The sequence below is a fragment of the Ictidomys tridecemlineatus genome, chromosome 5 (assembly GCF_052094955.1).
Source record: "Ictidomys tridecemlineatus isolate mIctTri1 chromosome 5, mIctTri1.hap1, whole genome shotgun sequence".
NCBI lineage: Eukaryota > Metazoa > Chordata > Mammalia > Rodentia > Sciuridae > Ictidomys > Ictidomys tridecemlineatus.
In genome coordinates this window covers 137,749,116-137,769,244 of record NC_135481.1, presented here as the reverse complement: position 1 = coordinate 137,769,244, position 20,129 = coordinate 137,749,116, and the positions used below count along the sequence as shown (strand labels likewise).

General features: G+C 42.1%; 1 protein-coding gene across 3 annotated transcripts in view; it reads right to left on the bottom strand.

Annotated features, from left to right (window-relative positions):
- Nucleotides 1-20,129, bottom strand: part of Ntrk3 (neurotrophic receptor tyrosine kinase 3) — a 424,455-nt gene that overhangs the window by 85,816 nt on the left and 318,510 nt on the right. For all 3 annotated transcript variants that reach the window (XM_078051196.1, XM_005320115.4, XM_078051195.1), the window contains one exon: nucleotides 16,832-17,075. In XM_078051196.1, coding sequence (XP_077907322.1) covers nucleotides 16,832-17,075 — 244 coding nt within the window. The remainder of the gene's footprint in view (nucleotides 1-16,831; nucleotides 17,076-20,129) is intronic.

Sequence of the window (20,129 nt, the reverse complement as noted above, 5' to 3'; positions counted from 1 at the left end):
AAAAATGTAAATGCAAACAGATTTTGTGTAAAAGCAAAAAAAAAAAAAAAAGGTTTGAACCATGGGAGTGTGTGAGGTGTGCAAAGAAAATGTCTAAAATAGCTGCACCAGAACTTTCAGTGAGAGGAAGGAGAGAAACCAATGGAAGAGGTAAAGAAGGGCCAGAAAGGGGAAAAGCAATACATCACTGAGGCATTGAAGAGGAATAGTATGCAGTTCTGGTGGAGAAGGCATGGATGATGGGGAGTAGGAATGGGGCTGTTATTAAGAATGTCATTCAACAGATAGTTTAGAAAGAATTAGCCTGGAGGAAAGACATTTGAATTTGGCCATGATGAAAACATTTTGGACCCCCAAAACTGCAGATTCAATGAGATGATAAGACCAGAATCCTCTAAAATAGAGAAGATGAAAACTACCTATTTCCTTATCAGAGGAGACAGACAGAAGTTGAAAGGGGCAGAAAGGTCAAATAAAGATTTTTCTTTAACGTAAAAGAGATTTTTTTTTTTTTTTAGAGAACAAAGGAGGGAGAAAGGCTTTTAAGAAAGGCTTCAGAGAAAGATAAACATAGTTACAGAAAGAGATGGGCTTGATAGAGACAGGGCAGGTGACAGATGGTGAGGCACGAGGGAGTGGGAAAGAATGCAGAGGTGTGAATTTGAAGATATGAAGAGGGTGGATTTGGCCTAATATTTCATAGCTTTACAGAAATATATACTTAACAGTTCCTCACATATGCATAATGAGGCCTTAAATTACTATACTGTATCTAAGCAATCTCTATTCTAGAGTTGACTCTTAGGATCTCAGAATTGGGGGAAAAAAAGCAAAACTTTGGGAACATGTATCTCAACCTCATGTCCAATGCACATGTCTCTACAGCACCTCTAGAACGTGGATATTCTGGAAACCACTGGAGATGGAGAACGCACTGTTTTGCATGTGGTCTGTTATTTTCACACAGGTAAATGCCTATGGCACTGTGTTTCACCACCGAGTCTGAAATATCTCTAGAGTTTTCTAATCTTGCCCCCTTATTCAAAGGAACATGCAATAAAGCATTCACCCCACCAAAATAATGGAGGACCAGTCCTCAGAGCATCTCTGCACTAAAGCCTGGGTGGGAGATTTCTGGGTATCTCAAATTTCAGTGCCCTTGAGCATCATCCCACATGAGTCATTGACCAAGATATATGCCTGTCTCCTTGTTTGTTCACTTAATGGACTTCACGGAATTACTAGCATATACTAGGTATAGCACAAGGGATGTGTAATTGGTGTAACTAATGAAACAAGGCACGGATATTGCTCTTACAGAAATATCAGGCAACTATGATCAAATAAGTGTTAAATGATGGTCCCAAGAATACATTTTCACAATGAATAAATGCACAAAAAAAGTCACCTCCTGAAATAAATTTTCAGAACAACATTTATTGTCTCTGACCACGAATCTTCCTTGTTCTAGCATTCTTCCCTCACCCTTGAGTTTTACAGCATCTGTGTTACACACTTAGGACTTCGTGTGGCTCAAATAATTTGTTGCTGCTTCTTCGACTATTACAACAGAAATTCCGAATTCCCTAAATTAAGTTCACCTTGCTGGATGTGGTAGCCAGCCCTGAGTCACCCCAACTGATTGCCTGCTTTTTCTTCAGGAGCCTTGCCATAAGACCTTTTAGGGAAAAAAAACAATCTTGGACTTGGATTATTATAGGCTCACATTTCTAACTCTAAACTCTTCCTAACCTCATAGAGGCCCTACTATCCTGGTATGCTCTTTAAAATTTTTATTCAAGAAATTCTCACTCACCCTTTAAAGGCCTTACTTGTGACTCAAAATACAAAACCTAACTCCACTCCTCACTTATTGTGCAATCTGAGGAATACCAACGAACGTCTCTGAGCCTCAGTTTACGTGTCTGTGAATAGGAATAATCATACCATACCGGTTAGTTGACCTCACAGTTCTTTGATGGTAATCAAAGATAAGCACAAAATCTGCAAGGCAGGAGACTAATGTTCTTGTCTTAACTCTCCCACTAACTGGATTATAAACTTAACAAATAACTGTGCCATTCTTCTTCCCCTCCTCCTCCTCCCTCCCTTCCTCTCTCTCTGTCTCTTGAGGTACAATGTCCTCACCAGTCAGATGAGTAAGTAAGCTTGATAAGACGACTTCCAAGTTCATTTCTAGCCTGGACTTGACAAGTTTGTCATTGTAGGTGGTCTACCCAAATTTTATTCAGACATTTATCAAAGGCTTGCATAAAATACTTATGGGGGAAGGTAGATGGATGAAGGAAAACAGTCCAATGGGGTAGAATCATAGCCATACAAAGACTATATCCAAAGAATGTTGATGATTATATCCACATCTGCCTGGGAGCAGAACTCTAGCAGAAAACCCAATCTCTGGGCTGTTCAATTTTTCAAGAGTCAAAAACATGTCCAAAGACAGTGTTGGTATATTGATAAAAGTTGGCACAGAGCTGATGGCACTGGACTGGCTGGGAGATCTGTATCTAGATTGCCCCAAACTTTGGCAAGGTTTCCACCTTAGAAAACTTAATCTGCCTAGAAATAAGGTGCATTGATGTACACAAGTTCTAAAAATAAATAAATAAATAGCTGCTAATTGAAGATAATTTAGGATACTGGGATACCAGTCTCACCCGTGAACTTGGGCAAATAAATCTAATGAGCCCCAGTAATGCTGGTCCAGCTGGTAAACCCCTCTCTCTGTATATATGCCTTCAACACAGGAGTATTTGATGAGCTCACATCTACGCCATGTGAGAATCCATTATTGAGAGAAGCCAAGGTGAGAGCATGCTTAGAAGGGTCCAGCAAAAGCCCTGGGGTTGTGAGAACTGGCTGTCATGGAATGAATCAGGACTAGAGACAACAGGACACAGGGGCCACCCATCCCTCTTCCTATATCATGGCAGCTATCACCCGTGGATCACCACATGCTTTCCACCAACTCTAGATGCAGTCTACCAGTCTACACAGAGCAACCTCCACCATCCCTCAGAACCGCTACCTGAGATGGACTTTCCATCCCTGGGCATCTAACACTTGCCATGGAGGTAATTAAATGTACAAGCAACAAAAGGACTCATTTTTTTTTTTAGGTCTGATAGCAATCCAGCGACATGTAAAGTCCTGGGGACTATAATAATAAAGTATTGGAAAATAGTTATCATACAATTTGTCTCTTTAAGATCATCCTAACACAGATAAAAACATGGATGTACATCCAAGGTTGTCTGAAAAGATTTGAGAGGCTCTTAGGCCACCACAGCTCAATTGTGTCCTACTTGATGCTGATGAGAAAAGAATATATCTTTCAGAAAAGTCACTGGATGGTCACGGAGGCCTGAAAGAAAGAAGGTCTTAGAATTGGGAAGCGGCAGTGTTCATCCCCTCCTGGTTTGGGGCAAGAGAGAAAGAAGAAATGATATAAAAGACTTGGAGTATTTCCAAATCTGTTGGGTAGCCAAGGATCCTGTTGCTAGTTGTTCTTAGCTAGGCGTCATTAACTATTTGATTCCTCAACTCCCTTGCTTTGACTTCTTCCTCTTCAAGCTATTTTCTCAGTATGATTAGGCTTCTCACAGAGACTAGCTTACTGAAAGTGAATGCTTTGGTCACATAGCCTTCAAATAATCTGGTCCCCTGCGTGCATTAATAAATTGTCCATTGGGTGCCAACTCCAGTGTCATGTGTGTTCATTCAGTCCTCTTCACTGATAAGCAGATGTTGGGCCATCCAGGGGGAATCAGATCCACTTGGCCTTCTGGAAGGTGACACCATTGCATCTTTCTGATGTCCTTACCCAGAGTGCCCAAATACTGACTATTAACGCCTGCCAAGTGGGGACTCACAAGTATTTACGAATACTTAGGCCAACGGAGATATTATTTCTTACCACTGAAAACACCTCACATCATATGTACTGAAATCAAGCACTCTTACTAAGCATTTATTATGTGACAATCCCTCTGCTAAAAATGGAATGAACTCCTTTGCCTTCACGGTAACTTATGCTTTAGGAGGTATGGGATAGATGTAAATCCAAATGACTCAAGAACAAGAAAAAATAAACACAAATATCAGGAAGTTGTGATTGACCCATTGGATAATGAAATGACCAACTACAAGAATAAACTGGGACAGAAATCAAAGGTCCAATCTGGCTACAGAGGCTGGAGAACATGACTCAATAGAGGCATGATGAATCATGATGATTTGCAGGTTGGAGAGATAAAGTGCTGACAGCTAACTGCTCGTGCCAATCAACTTTTCGATGTGAATGAACTTAACCATTTTTTCCCAGAGTTCTCATGGTTATTTACTAAACACAGAGTATCCTGGTGGTGATAGGGCTGTTGCTGGCAGTGTTGGTAAAACCAACTGCACCCAAGCCAAGAGTTTATAAAGCACTTGTGTATTCATTATCTAATCTTATGCACAATAATGTAAAGCCACCATCACATTGCAAGTGAGAAGAAAAAGGAGGTACAGCTGGACTAGCCTTCTCTCTATCCCTAAGAATCCAGGATTCTTAAAAAGGAGGTACAGCTGGACTAGCCTTCTCTCTATCCCTAAGAATCCAGGATGCATAAACCTGAAATCTTCCTCTGGGTACAAACTTAGGAAACCTGGAAAACGGGCTATAATTCTGAAGACTTCTGTCTACTATAGAATTCATGGTTCACAATTATCCAACATTTATTAGTTCTTGGCTAGAGCTACTAATTCTACAATGGCAAAGCTCCTCTTTTAATCATCTATGCTGTCTCTTCCTGGGCCTTCAACAAACCAATCTGAACATTTAAACTGATCCTGAAAGAGTATGTGGCTTTATTTTTTATTTCTCTAAATTCCCTTAAGTAGGCTCATCTCCCCTTTAATTTTAGTATCCAGTACCAAAGACTCATCCTAAGAAATACTTTGGCTTGTAACATACTTAAAATTTCTTATACATAATTTCTACCTTATTCACTTACATGGAATAATAATAACCATCTATTGAGTGTCTAATAGGTACCAGGCAATTTGCATACATTATCTTATTTAATCCACACAAAAGAAGAAATTGTTCTCCCCCTCCCTCTCTCTCTCTTCCTCTCTCCCTTCCTCTCACATGCACTCCAGCTCTTGCGCTCACTTTTTCTCTCTTTTTCCTTTTGTCAGAATCTAAGGTCTAGAGGATGTAAGTAAATTTCGTAAGATCACAAAGCTCTAAGCAGAAGCTCAAAGATTTACAATCTGCCTGACTTCAGGATAAGGGGGTGCTCTGCCCACCTTCTCCTGGGCAATCCCCCTCCCCACCTCCAGCTTGTTCCTATGGGATGAGCTTATCCTGGGAAAAAAAACAGCCAGGAGCAAAAACTGTATTTAAAATTCTGAATTTCAGATGCTGCATTGACCCGGGTCCTCCTCTGCTTCCTCCTTCTCCTCCTCCTTCTCCTGTTGTTTAGTCAGAGGCAGATCACAAATTCTTGGGCTTTGAGGATTAGAAGAGAAATACAATTCCCTACCAGGAGGAAGTCAAGGGAACACAATGTTCTCTTTACATGCAAATATCTTAATTACAGCTGGTAAAGAAGATATTTGTATGGAAATTTATGTATTTTTATATGTTATATATTCAGTTTGTCTCCGAAAACAAAAGGCTTTCTGCACTTGAGGGAGGAAAATGGAGCCAGTTATGATACCTCCATCACCGCCCCCCACAGGAATGGAGAGAGCAGTAGACTCAACATAGAGGCCTCCTGCAGCCTCCTCCTCTCCTCTCTTGAGAATGGGGCTCCAATATACACATGCCTCAAGTTCTTGGAATTTTCTGGTGGGACATCTTCCCTGTCTCTCCAACCCAATATCAGTGGTCCCCATGGAGACAGGGTTGGTAAAGACAGCATCCATCCATTCCTGTACCACCTTCTCTGACAGAAGAGAACAATGGGATTTTAAAATTGCACAGATGAGACTGAGTTTAGGAGACCACTTGGAAACTGCTCTCAGAAAGAGAATGGTATTATCTGGCAGGGCAAAGGAAGGAAGTATTTTTATTCTGTTGGTTTTCCACCAGTCAAGACATAGCCAGTGAATAATATAACCAGTTGTCTATGAAAATACAAGACTATTTCAGTCACCTAAGCATCTCTTAGTTTTCCTGAGTGTTATATTGCCTGCTTTATAATATAAATCACATTTATCTGTACTAAGGGCATGGGATGAGATAGACTTACCTTGCAGAAGATAGGATTCTGGTTAGACATGATAGCATCCTACTTCTAAACAGTGTTAAAAATTAGAAAGAAAAATAAATCTCACTGATAATCCTTTCTTTTTGTTGCAGGCTGAAAATGTAAGGAGGAAACCTGTGGAATCCCAAGAGAAGCTCAGGGAAGGAGTGAGCAAGCCATCTGTCTGGGATGATTTTGATGCCATTGTGCCTGGGGCCATCACAGATGACATTTAAGGCTCCTTTCAGCTTCATGTTTCTTTAAAGTTGGATGAAATGATTTGGCATTTGCTCATCTGTTTTTCACACTCATGGGATACAGAATGGACTGAATGGCGTAAAAGATGCATCCTTAAAAATCCATCCTGACCCACAATTTCACTGTTACATATTTTCAAAGCTGTGATACAAAACTGCAAGGAAATCTGAGTTCCCAGACTCTGGCCTTCAGTTCACCATTCCAAATTCCATTGATTCTAATGTCTTTCTCTCCATCATCCACTGCTACATCACCACTGCGGCACCCAATCTCACTGCCTATAGCCTGGACAACTACAATGGCTCACTTCAACACAAGTTTCTATGACTGTCCATCAGCTACCCAAATCAAAACAGCTGGTCTTCCAAGGGTGGATGGAATATTTTCTTCCATGCATGTATCTTGAGTTTTGGTCAATGACACACCATTCTAGACCACTCTCCATTTGCTTGCTTCTGTGCCTTAGCTCACACTAACCCCTCTGCTTGGAATGACCTACTATTATTCAATCCACTGACTGCCAATCAACTTCTCAAGGTCTATGTCATTGTTCCATTGTTGAAATTTGTAACCACCTTTTTATATCCCCCTCCCTCTGGCTTACAATAGAGCTACAAATTTTCATCCTGTCTTACTTTTCCTATGAAATTTTTATTTCCCTGGGAATAGAAATTGTGTTGTTTTCAGACAGCCATGGAGTTGAACTGAATCGTGTTTGCCACACATGGACCTTGTACCTAGGGAACTTGGTACAAGAGAGGAAATTAACCAGAATAGACAAAATTCAGCAAATATACAAACTAGATTGCTCATCTTAAAATTATGCAAATGCTCTAATACTGAGGAATCTCAGGTTGGGAACACATCACTAATCTTCTCTAAAACTCCATTTTCTCATCCAAAAGTGGAGGCCAGCAATCATTGATCACTTACTTCTTTGGGAAGTTCTCAGAAGACACTCTTTCTCTCCAGGAAGAGTACTGAGGAGGTTTACAAAGGCTGGTGTGAAAGATCAAAGTTTCGCTAGGTTGAAAAATGAGTTCTTCTTCATTTCGGTTGGGAATGAGAATGTACACCATCAACCAGTGAGACACAAAGAGCCAGGAGAATTCGATGGCAATTAAAGGCAGAGTTAATCGTTCACCAATTGCTTAGTGCTTTTCTCTGGTTATTATCACTGTCACTATTGTATGTGGACAGATCAGTTGTCTTAAATCTTCACCAGGAAACCTGCTGAAGGGGTCACAGTGCTCAATCTTCAGGATAAAAAAGCTTTCCTCACTCCTGGCCAAAGTGCTTCAAGATCCCCACAACTGGGGACAGGCAAGGGATGGCAGAATAGCCATGGCTCTTTGTTCTTCTCCTGCAGCTAGAGCTGCTCTCTGTTTATCTCTCTCTGCCTGCCTGCATATCTATTTTATAAAGTTCTATTTGAAGATGAGGTTTTAATACAGTAAAAACAAAATAATTGCATTGGATAATTCAGCACCTAATTCAACCTTTTGAGTTGAAAACCAAGGACACCGATTTAAAGTCAATGTCACCAAAGTCACTAAGTAACTGAACTGGGGCCCATTATTTAATGCCTGCTCCAGGAAAAGGAGCAATGGAGGCACCAATGCATGTGAAGATGAAAGTTCAGCATATCCTTCAAACTCCCAACTAAGAATCCATGCGGTGGCAGAAAATAATGCTATTAGTGTGGCTAGTACTTGTGAAGAGATAGGGTATCCCCAAGATGAGGAAAATGAAAGACAGGAAGCACCCACTTGATAAAGGATAAACTTAGGTCCTGGGGGGGTGGGGGAGTGAATTTATCCCATGTCAATGGTCATATCCAGGAATGAACTGAGGCTTCCTGGCTTCTCATTCTGCATTGGAGATACACAGTTGCCAAAAGCCCATAAGCAAAGCTGGAAGGACACTCCCCAGGACTAGTATTCCTAGGCCATTGAGAGGGAAATGTCCCAAATATCTCCTTTACATCATTGTTAGAGTTCATGGCTGACACCTCAACTTTCTGGTCATCATGTCCTCTCTAGGTCATCTTCAAATCAGATTGCTGGGATGTCCCATGACAGAAACCACCAGATATGTCTTGGTATTTACTTCTGTCCTTTATGAAATGATTGAGTTTTAGGTAGATATCCAACATTACCACTGCATTGAAAAAAAGTATAAAATGTCCTAGAAATATGGAGGTGTGGGATATAGAGATGGAAGAAAGGATTTATAGAATCTCCATTTCTGAAGAGTGTATTTGAAACTTTTGCCCATATAATTCTTTCACCCAGTTGATTGGCGTATGAGAACCCTAAATATCTCAAAAAAGAAGAAGATGGTAGGGTAGAAATTAAACTTCACTCACTGAACTACATCTGGGTAATATGGAAAAAGCTTGTTTTAAAACAAGAAGTTGTTCTTTTATTTTATCAGAAATGGAAAAAAGCCTGGGATATTGAACAGCTGTGGTCTGGGGTCAAAACAAATAGAAATTGCTTGAGATGACCTTGACTTTACCCTTGAAACCTCTGGCCATTTCTCCCTTTTATCCTGAAGAAACAGAGACTCCTTTTCACCATTATACACAAGACTGTAGTCCCATAGAAGAAAAAAGAAACCACAGAACTAGACACCATAGAACTAGAATCTAAACTTCAGGTTTTCTAGATGAAAGAACTATCTTTGATTCATGCAACATAGACACAAAACTGGCACTGAGACAGAGGTTTCCTAAATACCAGTCCTGTCCCTCAACAGACTTTCACATTCTAAAATGTCTGATATTTTGTAGATAATTAGAGTGCAGATCCACTGGCTTTAATCAAGGAAACAAGGTTGTAATACCTATAATTAGCATAAATCTATCCCACACACCTTCCTCTGTATTCCTTGCCTCTGCAGCTTTGTGCAGCTTAATAGGTCTTAGCATTTAAGTTGTTTTTCTAAATTCACTCAAGAAGTGCATACCATGGCACCCTGTCTGCCTGGAGATCTACTCTGTGGCCATGTCTCCTAATTAACCCATGCACCCGCTACCAAAGTTGAAGAAAAGAACAAAGGTGTGGTTTAGGGCCTGGGAATCTAAGGAGACCCCCTTCTTTCTTTTAGCTTCCTGGCTAAGCTCTAGCAGAGAAAGGTAACTCCGGCCCTGTCTGTGCCCTGTCTAAAGATGGTTTTCCAAGACTGCACAGTTCCAAAGAATTACTATGAGAATTACTGCAAATTCCAAAGAATTACTGCAGCTATTTGTCACTCACAAAATAAGGGTTTTCAGCAGCTCTGGGCCTTGGTGCTGCAGGAGGGTCCTATAGCCCACCTATCCCCATTCCTGCTAACTGAACCATGGAGTCCTGGGGCCTCCAGAAAGTACATCAAGGGTTGTCCTGGGGTACCAAGCACTAAAAGAGAGACTGAAATAGGGAGAACCAACCCCTCACCCTACTTCAATCACACTTCAATCACAGCAGTCCCACTACCCTTAAAATAGGAATTGGTTAAGTGCAATGTGGTAGCTGTGAGTGTATCCTAGGACTGTAAAAAGGACATTGATGGGAAAATTCATAGAATCCAAACAGTATAATTAATAATTTGTGACATTAACAACTTTTTTTTTTTTGGACAAATGTACCATGGTTATAGGAACAGTTGGAAAAATTGGGTGAAAGGTATTTGGGAACTCTATACTATCTTTGCAACTGTTCTGTAAATCTAAAATTACTCAAAAAAAAAAAGGACAATGATTATAAATCTTCCCCATTGTTCTCTATATAAATAAAAACATGGGTAATAAATTATTAGAATATTTTAAAAGCAACAAAGAAACCATCAGGCCCTGTTCTTGGGGTTTGGCCACTGGACCTCTGCTGAGACTCATCTTCTGAAATTCAGTAAAACTTTTCTTTCCCTAGTATCTGGGTCTACTCAGGAGAGCCTAATGATTGAAACCACAGGGATGAATCTGGCTAAATCCCCTTCAAACAAGGTCAGCAATTATCAAGGGCTGGTATGCCCAGCTGCTGATCCTTTCTAACCCAGTTTAGCTGCAGGAGTGGGTGCTGGGTCTCCCTACCCCTGACCTCAGAGGAAGGAACTATGATTCTCAGAGTGGTCGGCAGACCAAGTGGAGATGAATGCAGTTTTGAGCTGCTTAGGATTTCCAATCAGAGGAATAACAATTGAGCACAGGCAGTTCTCTAGCCTTAATCTTGCCTCTTGGGAAGAACTACTTGACTAATTGGTCAGGGCTGGGCATGACACCACAACTCCTTCCCCATCTGAGTGGTGGGTGGAATGGTATATCCTCTTTCCTACAGAGAACAGAAAAAAATCTGCCTCTGGGCTGGGGTTGTGGCTCAAGGGGTAGAGCGCTCACCTAGCATGCATGAGACACTGGGTTCAATCCTCAGCACCACATAAAAATAAAATAAAGGTATTGCGTCCACCTACAACTAAAAATATATATTTTAAAAAATCTGCCTCTCTAGGGGAAAAGCTGCCATATTCCTGGGCTGCTGTGCTGGACTGCAATGCCCTAATCTGGGGACTCAGTGGACAAGCCCACTCTGGCTGCAAGGTGAGTCCTGCATCAGCAATGGTTCCATCATGATTCAAGTGCACATTATTATGGTAACTTGCTTGCCTTCTCTGCCTCAGTGGGCTCAGAATTCATAATCTGGAGAGGAAAAAGGGGTTCTTGCTACTGAATGGGCCTCCCAAAACCCAGGGAGTACAGATGGCACACTGGGATCCTGAAGGTCAGTTGCCTTGCATTGCGATCACTCGCTTTTAAAGGTGAAAGCAAACTACAAGTCATTTTGCAGATCACTGACTCCCTCAGCCCACTAATATCCACTTGACTTCCATCTAAGGACCTCTCCCTAGTTGAGGACAAGCAGAGCTAGTCAACATTTAGAGAAGCCCCAGACTCTCAGCTCAGATGATATGGTAATCAGCCATTGTTCTGGATGGTCATAAAACTGAGAGGGGCTCTCTCTGCTTCAGGCCATGTCCTGGATTGCTTTCCTCGGCCATGCCCCTCCACCATGAGTTCTGCCTCACCTCAGGTCCAGATCAATGAAGCCGTCATCTGTGAACTGAGACCTCTGAAACCATGAGCCCCAAGTAAACTTTTCCTCCTCTATGTTGTTCTTGTCAGGTCCTTTGGTCACAGTGACAAAAGTGCCAGCTAAAACAGACAATATTTTCGTCAGGAGGGGAGATGACAGAACCTATGTAGGCCAGGCCCGTGGACAACAACCAGGACACATTCCTTCATGGTACTTTCCCCTTCTCTCTGACTAGGCATTCTAGCTGAATGCCTAGGATGACTGAGGACACCACAGAAGGACAAGGGTAGTGTTCCATTAGCCTGAATGGCCAAGTGGAGGAGGGCTACTCTCCCGGTGAGCGCACCTGTTCATACTGTGATGTGACCTGAAAATGAGCTTCTATTAGTGTTGGAACCATTGTATATTTTTGCATCTATTTGTTACCGCAATTGGCCTACCTTAACTAATACCCTTAGGTAAGCCTTGTTCAGAATGCTCATCTTGGAACTGGGGAAACCATTTATTTATTTTAACTCTAATAACAGTAACAGAAATTAATATTTATTGAGCATTTATCATCCTAAGAGCTTTATATGTATTACCTCGTAATCTTTACAGCAAATGCATGAGATAGGGGCTATTAACTTCATTTTACAGTCGGAGACACAGAAAGGGTAAATAACTTTCCCCAAATCATATAACCAGGAATTATGAAAGCAGAGAGCCCAGGCAGTGTGGGTCCAATTTTCATCACTGACATGGGAATACCATGACATCCATAAAATCAAATACTTTACCAACCAGATTGTCTTGCTCTAAGATCATTATCCTTCTTTCTGGTGCTGCTGGGGACCGTGGCCTGGAATCTCCAGCTTAGAACCCAGTGCCATGCTCCCAACTCCTAGACCTGCTTCATGGCCCTGATGTCTTTGCCTGGACTTTTGCATACTTCCCTCCTCATCTCCTCGACACTTGGCTTTAGTTTCTGCCAGAACCCTGCTTTTGACCTTATGTCATTATCCCTGACTCAGACCACCACTCACCCATCTCCTCTGGACATTTTCCCCAGATAACTGTTTTTACTTCCCTAGACAAGACTTGCCAAGATTTTCCCTGCCACCTACTGCAAAATTCCCCAGTATCCTCACCACAGACTTGATGGGTATCTGATTGCCTGTCTGGGCTCCTCCTGGTGTGGCTTAATCCACTTCCTGCCTAACTTTGAATTCACATTCTGACCTCATTCACTGACATTTTTATTGGGTGTTTACCAAGGAACTAGGCTAGGTACACAGGACAGCAGAGTGAACAGGAAAGCCCACTACCAGAGTATGATCACGATCAGTGCCAATCCCCTCCCATTCCACTCCCCCCAGATCTCAACATATCATCTCCCCCTCAAAAAAAAAAAAAATCTGAAAACATTTCAATTCTGGAATCTCAGTCTCTTCTCCTTCAGGATGCTCAAATTTTTTTTTTTTAATTCTAAATTGATCACCAATCTCCTAGTGTTTGATGAAAGGTATAATGGTACTCAAACCTAGCCCTTATCAAAGCCAGTTTAAGGACAGTCTGGAAGCCCTGAGCCAGGGATCTACAGGAGGAAAAGGTGTCTGTCTGTGGCACCATCTTAAGAAGAGAGAACAAATTGCTCCAGAGCTTTGATGCAGCAATGTTTATTTTCTCCATCTATATATGTAACAGGAAATTCAGCAGTTCACCTTTGTAAATCGTTTGCATACCACTTATGTAGGAGCCAGATGGCACCTCTTTGTTTTCAGAAATTAAAAATGAAAAAAGGAGAATATAAGGAGGGGCTTATCTCAAGCTCCCCTCTTGCTCCCCTGGGTACGCTCTAGAATCCTCGGGGAGCAGGAGAGCACAAATAGATGCACACACAAACACACACACGTCCGAATTACCTATGTTTATCTATATTAGGCATGAGAAATGAAGCAAATTCTTAGGCCCAGTGATCAATGGTAGCAGAGAGGTGAAGCTTGTCCTGGGGTATCTGCTTGCAGACAGAACCCTTCACGGCGTTCTCTCCATCTGATAAATCACTGTTTCCCTGAGGGTCTCAGCCCGTGCAACTGAACAACAACATCTTACATAAATCACTGGGACATGGCTTTAGCTCTAAGATTCAGAAACAGGAACAGGACCATATAAACACTGACCAAAAGAAGAAGTAAGCACTGATGACCCAGTATGTCTTCATAAGTTGAAATCTTACAAAGGAAATTTTCCTGAGGTGGTCAACTTAAAGACCCTACTCCTCTAGGGCAGCTGTGTGATCCCAAATTATTTTTCAGTGGTCAGGAGGTTCCTCTTTCTAACCCAGAAAGTGCATGTGGAAATAAGATTAGCTCCACAGTTTGTTTGTTTGTTTTGCCCTGGGTGTGAGAAGAACTAAGGAAGATAATGAAAACAATAAACTTACCCAGTAAGTATTGAATTACAGGCTCTTTACACAAATGAACTTACTTAACATCAACATTACTCTATTGAGTAAATCTTTTTGTCCTCCTTGGAGAAACAGGAAAACTGAACAGAGGTTAGGGCAAAGGCATGCAGGTCCCATGACTGCTGATAATAGTCAAATGTTAGAAAGTGATCACAGGTTAAGATCAGGCCCAAAACCCAAGAATACCCTTGTTGTCCCCAGTGTCTTCCAATAGGAATGATAAGACTTCAGACTGCATTACTGTGACCTCGGGCAAATGTACTGCTGCCTTTTGTTTTATAGAAGAGTAGGGAAGGAAGATGAAGTCCACAGCACAAGCCACTTGTTGAATGTGGAGAGTATAGTACCTACCCAACATCAGTGGAATAAGCAGCTTCCCAATGGTGTGCTGAGTTTTACTGCAATAGCTATCCTTCCTTGTTCCATATGCCCTTGGAAACAAAGGCATACATTTCCAAGCCAGCTGGCCTCAACCAGCAAACTGGCTTAGCACTCATGAAGGAGGAATTGAAGATACAGCGAGCATAGACACTTCCCATTTATTCTCCCTTCCTTAAATTCATTCTGGCACCCACGGAAATTAGATGGGTTTACTCCTTGAAACTCTCCCAGGAGTAAAGAGCAACAGTTCACAGCTGCTAAAGCAAGGGCAAAGAACTATCATTGGGACTGTTTTATTTGGTTTTTCTTTTTAAACCCAAACAGAGAAATATTAAGTGCAAGCCTAGAAGCAAGTCTGAAGGCTCAGTTTGCACATTCTGGTCAGTCATGGTTTCTTGGTTTCCCAAGATCATGGTGAAGCCAGCAGAGACCATCTTGGCCTAATTAAATATCTGCCCTGCACAGAAAAAAAGTAAAACAGTGAGCCATCCCTTACTTTCTTCCACTCCACCATAAATCTGAGCTCAGTCAGGCAATCCAGCAAACCCTATTACACAGAGTGGAGAGGCAATTAAATGGTGCCAGTTCTAGCTGGCCTCTAAGAAATCGATGACCCATGGGCCCTCTTAGTAACCACACCAATGCCTCTCTTGAAAATGAGCGGAAAAAATGGTCTAGATACTAAAAAGAGACTCCACTTTGACATTTGCTGGCAGGTCTGTTCTGGCCCAGTGTGTGGTACTTGCTGTATTTTGTTCTTTTCTATCTCTGGACACTGGATGGGGCTGGTGGCTACAGAAGCTGCCCAGTGTGCTGTGGACACTCTACTTTCCCCCCATGTAGTCTACTTTGCTCATGATAGTACATCATTTGTCATCCTTTGTACCACAAACAAGTCACTTTGTAGCCATAAAAATCATTTCTTAAACACTGCATTTTTCTCTGGATCTTTGCTAAAACGAAGTTCCTTGAGTGATCCATTTTAATGCCTGAGTGATCATGATTTAGGCAAAGCTACATACATGTCCCAACCCCGAATTCCTAGCCTCCTGGTCCATTAGGCTCAAGCCAATAGGACCATCATATTTGGGGTCATCGACTCATAATTCAATCATCCATTCCTTGCAAAAAGGTGAGACAAGACAAGTAGCTGCTACTCCACTTGCTATTGGTTGAATGTTTGTGTTCAGAGTTCAAAGTTAGGTTAAGCCTAACCCTCAACATGATGGTTTGGTGGGGAGGGGTCTTTGAGAGGCAATTAGATCATGAAGATGGAGACTTCATGAATAAAAGATTAATGCCTTTATCCAAAAAGACCTCAGAAAGATCCTTTGCACCTTTTCTTCCATGTGAGGACCCAGTGAGAAGACAACTAGTTATCATAATGTGCCCTCACCAGACATAGAATCTGTAAGAGCCTTGAACATGAGAAATAAAATTTTTGTTGTTGTAACATCCCCAGTTTATGGCTAAGACATCCTTCTGCTTCCAAAACATTATTCTCTCTCTCCTTATACCACCTATCCAAACTACTCCCCTAGTTAATGTCCCCATGCTCCATGTATTAGAGACATCTGCCTCCCAATCAATTTGCAGACATTACTCCATCTCTGGGTTTAAAGTTGCAACCACATTTCCCTTTCTGAGAAAAGTGATGCTTGTGGTCATTCACCCTTTCCCTGGCAATAATCAAAACCATCCAATGATCCATGGGAAGATTTCCAAAGACTAAGGAGAAAAGTTGTTTCTGGAAGCAAAACAAGATCCTATTAATATGAAGTAGACAACTGTATGCATTCAGGAATCTTTCCTTAAGATCTAACCTGGCGTCTCTCCAAAGCTGGAAGCTGATAGGATGCTTTCTTTCCTCATCTTTCCAAAAACCATTAGGATTATCTGTTCAGCAGTGTATTAACCATTTTTGCTAGTTTTCTTTGGGTTCCACTTTTCATCAAGATCTATCTTTGGAAAGAAATCATCCTTACATGGTCACAAGATAATTCCAGAGAATAAAATGTGTCATGGTTAAGGCTAGATTAGGGATTGTGCTGGGAGATGTTAAAATATAGCACTATGTTGGTATTACCTGGGTATGGATTTGTGTGTGTGTGTGTGTGTTTGTGTTTGTATGAGCATTTATGCACGTAAGAACAAAATGCCTATGTTATTGCAATGTACAGATACAGTTGAGTCAAATGTCCAAGAGGACAAGAGGAAGAGCCAGTTGAGATAATAATAAAAACATATGCCAAGCAACAGGAGTGATCAAAAGATAACTAACTGTTGAATGTGCATCTGAACACTTGTGTGTATATGCGTGCACCAGAGTGACAGGGTTAATGGACAATGACAAAGACATGTAAGCAAGGTGCTAGCTCTGCTGCTGAGCCCTTCAGCTGGGAAAGTCACCTTACCCTGTAGTAATCAGTGCTGTAGACATCTCTGGACATGCCAAAGTCTCCAATCTTCACCAGCAGGTTGGCTCCAACCAGGCAGTTCCTGGTGGCCAGGTCCCTGTGCACGAAGTGCTGGGAGGCCAAGTACACCATGCCTGAGGCGATCTGACTGGCAATGTGGAGCATCTGAGAGAGCCCCAGCTCGCCCTTGGCTTGGCGTGGCTGCCCATCCACGAGGATCATGGCATCTGGCCCATGGGCCCTGTGAGGAGGTGGGAAGGAAAGAGGGAGCAGAGAGAATTCAGGAGATCAAGGGGAAAGACCTTTTTGGTTCCCAATCCTCTGGAATGCTCCACAGAAATGAGTGAAATTCCCCTTTCCTAACTTCTATACTCTATTTCTACCTACCCCAAAGTATATTGAATGAACGTGGGTATGGCTGAAACTCTACAACCAGATTCCCGTGGAAGATGACAGAAGACATATTCACATGGAACTGGGAATAATCCCACTATTTTTAACATCTTACTGCTACAGAGGGATTCCCCCATGGGATAGATACTTATTATATAATAATTAATAAAACAACAACTGTTATATAGCCCTTACTATATGCCAAGCACTGTTCTGGTTGTTTTGAATATATTCAATTAATCTGTCTACCCAGACTTTGAAATTAAAAAATTGAGAAATAAAGAAAATGATCAGATCAATCGCCAAAGTTCCAGAGGTCTCAGAATGGCTATCTTGGTAAACAGGAGACAGAATTTAAAGCCAAACCATGACTTATAAAAGAGCACTTTCAAAGGGAGAAAGGAATTTAAAACACATTCCCAGGTCCCCGCCCACCAGGATTCTGATTGGCTGGGCAGAGCATATTCATTTGCATTTCCCACAATTTCCTGGTGCTGATGTAGACTAGTAGTCTACACCCAGCAACCGTAAATAATAGGAAACTCGTGGGTTCTCACTCCTAACCACTCCACCACACTGCTTAGCACAGAGTAACTCAACAATAGCAGCAAGGCAAGATGGAGAGACACTCTGACTCTGCAGCACCTAGAGTACTCCAGCACCCCTTCCATCTCAAATTAGGGCCTGGATTTGTTTTTCTAACATCTCGCCTTGTCATATCTGTCATTTTTAGTGCTCACTCTTTTCTCTAGAAAGCCCAATGAGCCATAACCACACCGGGGGCCCTTATTTATGAAGCGGTGGCCCAACGAGCCCTGGTGTACAGCGAGGTCTCAGCCTGTTTTACTGCTTCTCCAGTTTCCATTGAAAGGCACCATTAAATATGAACACTCATTTTATTATCTCCGGTGAGGTCCAACTACCTAACTCCTCAGAAGGAGGGCTGCTGCATCAGCTGGCAAGCCAGGGGGTCACTAGGTAAGCACAAGGCCTGTCCACCAGGAGGGCACTCTCCAGCCTGCCCCTAAATACCACAACTTGGAGATGTGAGGGCAGGCAGGGCCAATCTGGGGGCACGGAGGCTGTGTTTGGAAGAGCAGCAGTAAGTCAGCTCCCAGGAAAGGTTAGTGTGACCTATTGCTAAGAGCTTCTGGCACCAGGGCATTCTGGAGAAGTCTTGACTGACAGAGCCTAGGGAGACAGATTAATGACATCTACTGGGATCATTTGGTTAGCAGTGGAGGCAAAAGTCCAGATCACATTGCAAAAAAATCACCCCCCAAATACTGTTGGGCCTTGATTTTTGGATAGAATCCTCCATGCTGTCTTCAGGAAAGGGCTCTAGAGAAAAGACAGCGGCTAAAGAGTGTCAGCAAGTCCTTGGAGGACTGTGCTCACAGGAATGCCTCCTTCCATTGTCCATGGAGACCGGGAGGTGACCCAGTGCAGAAGCTGCCCCTCACCTTGTGCCTTCCTTCCTACTTCTTTTGATCTGCTTTTACTTTTCTTATTTTCTCCTGCTCCCATTCTGTGCCTTTGCTCTCGCTTCTCACTCTTTCCCTCCATTCTGCTCCCTTGTTCTTCCTCTTCCCTTACATTGGGCAGGAGAGGGATACACAGAGACACACAGCCAGGAACTCTCTTTAGCCCTGCTGGTGGCACTTGAGGCTGAAATACTGGGTCTGTGGAGAGGGTGTGGTGGAAAATGGAATATGCCCTCTGACCCCAGAAGAATGAAAGCACAGGGAGAGGGGAATCCTGATTATTGAGAGAGAGTGATTCCTAGATTAGAAACGATCATGATGCAAAGCCATAATAGTAATAATAGAAATAACAGGAATAATTTTAATAGTAGCAACCATTGGCTGAACACCTAGCTACATGAAAAATTCATCTAGGTATTACATATATATATAGTCATTAAAATACTATGAGTAGTGAAATTTGCTCCAGTTGTAATTAATGTGACAAGACATGAACCCCAATTTGTTTTATGCTAAGGACTGAGTTCTCTAGGAAAATCCCGGTTTAGGAGGCATTGAGTAGTCTACAGATATTTTTAATTCTCCCAGGGTCTTTTTTTAACCCAGATTATAAACAGAGCCCCAGAGACCCCTTCAGTCCATTACTTGGTACCAACTCTTTGTGTTGTCGCCTCAAAACTCCAACACTCTATGGAATGTTGCACTTCAGGAGGATGCTCATCATTTGTCGGTGAGTGGGTTAGAGCCCTGTATACCTTACATTTGAACCCTGGATGTTTCATTCACAGCCATGAAGTTTGATGGGATTCAGCTAGTGGTGAGGCAGAGACCACACCCTAAGTGTCCAGAACCTGAGAGTTCAACCTGCTTCTTGGGAAACTGGATTTCACAGTTCCTCACACGTGGCTTCCCCCATACTTAGGCACTATGTGTGAGGTGACAGCAATGGAAGGCTGTTACAGGAAAATCTTAGTTCTGTTCTAGTGATGAGCTGCTGCCTTCTCTAGGGAAAGTGGAGTCTCCCTTGCAACTACAGCCTGAACTTCTGACTGGGGTGCCAGTTTCATCCAAAGCTTCTCAAAGTCCAGGTAATCCCTCTCCAGACTTGGAGAAACTCTTCTTAAAAAAAAAAAAAATATATATATATATATATATATATATATATATATATATGTGTGTGTGTGTGTGTGTGTGTGTGTGTATACATATACATATTCATGTAGAACAATATATATAGCAGCACTATCCAATAGAATTTTCAAATAATGGAAATGGTCTACACTGCACTGCTCATTTGGCAGTCACCAGACACATGCGGCTACTGAGCACTAGAAATATGGCCAGTGAGACCAATAACTGAACTTCTAACCTTATTCAACTTTAACTAATGTAAATCCAACTTGAAATAGCCATCTGTG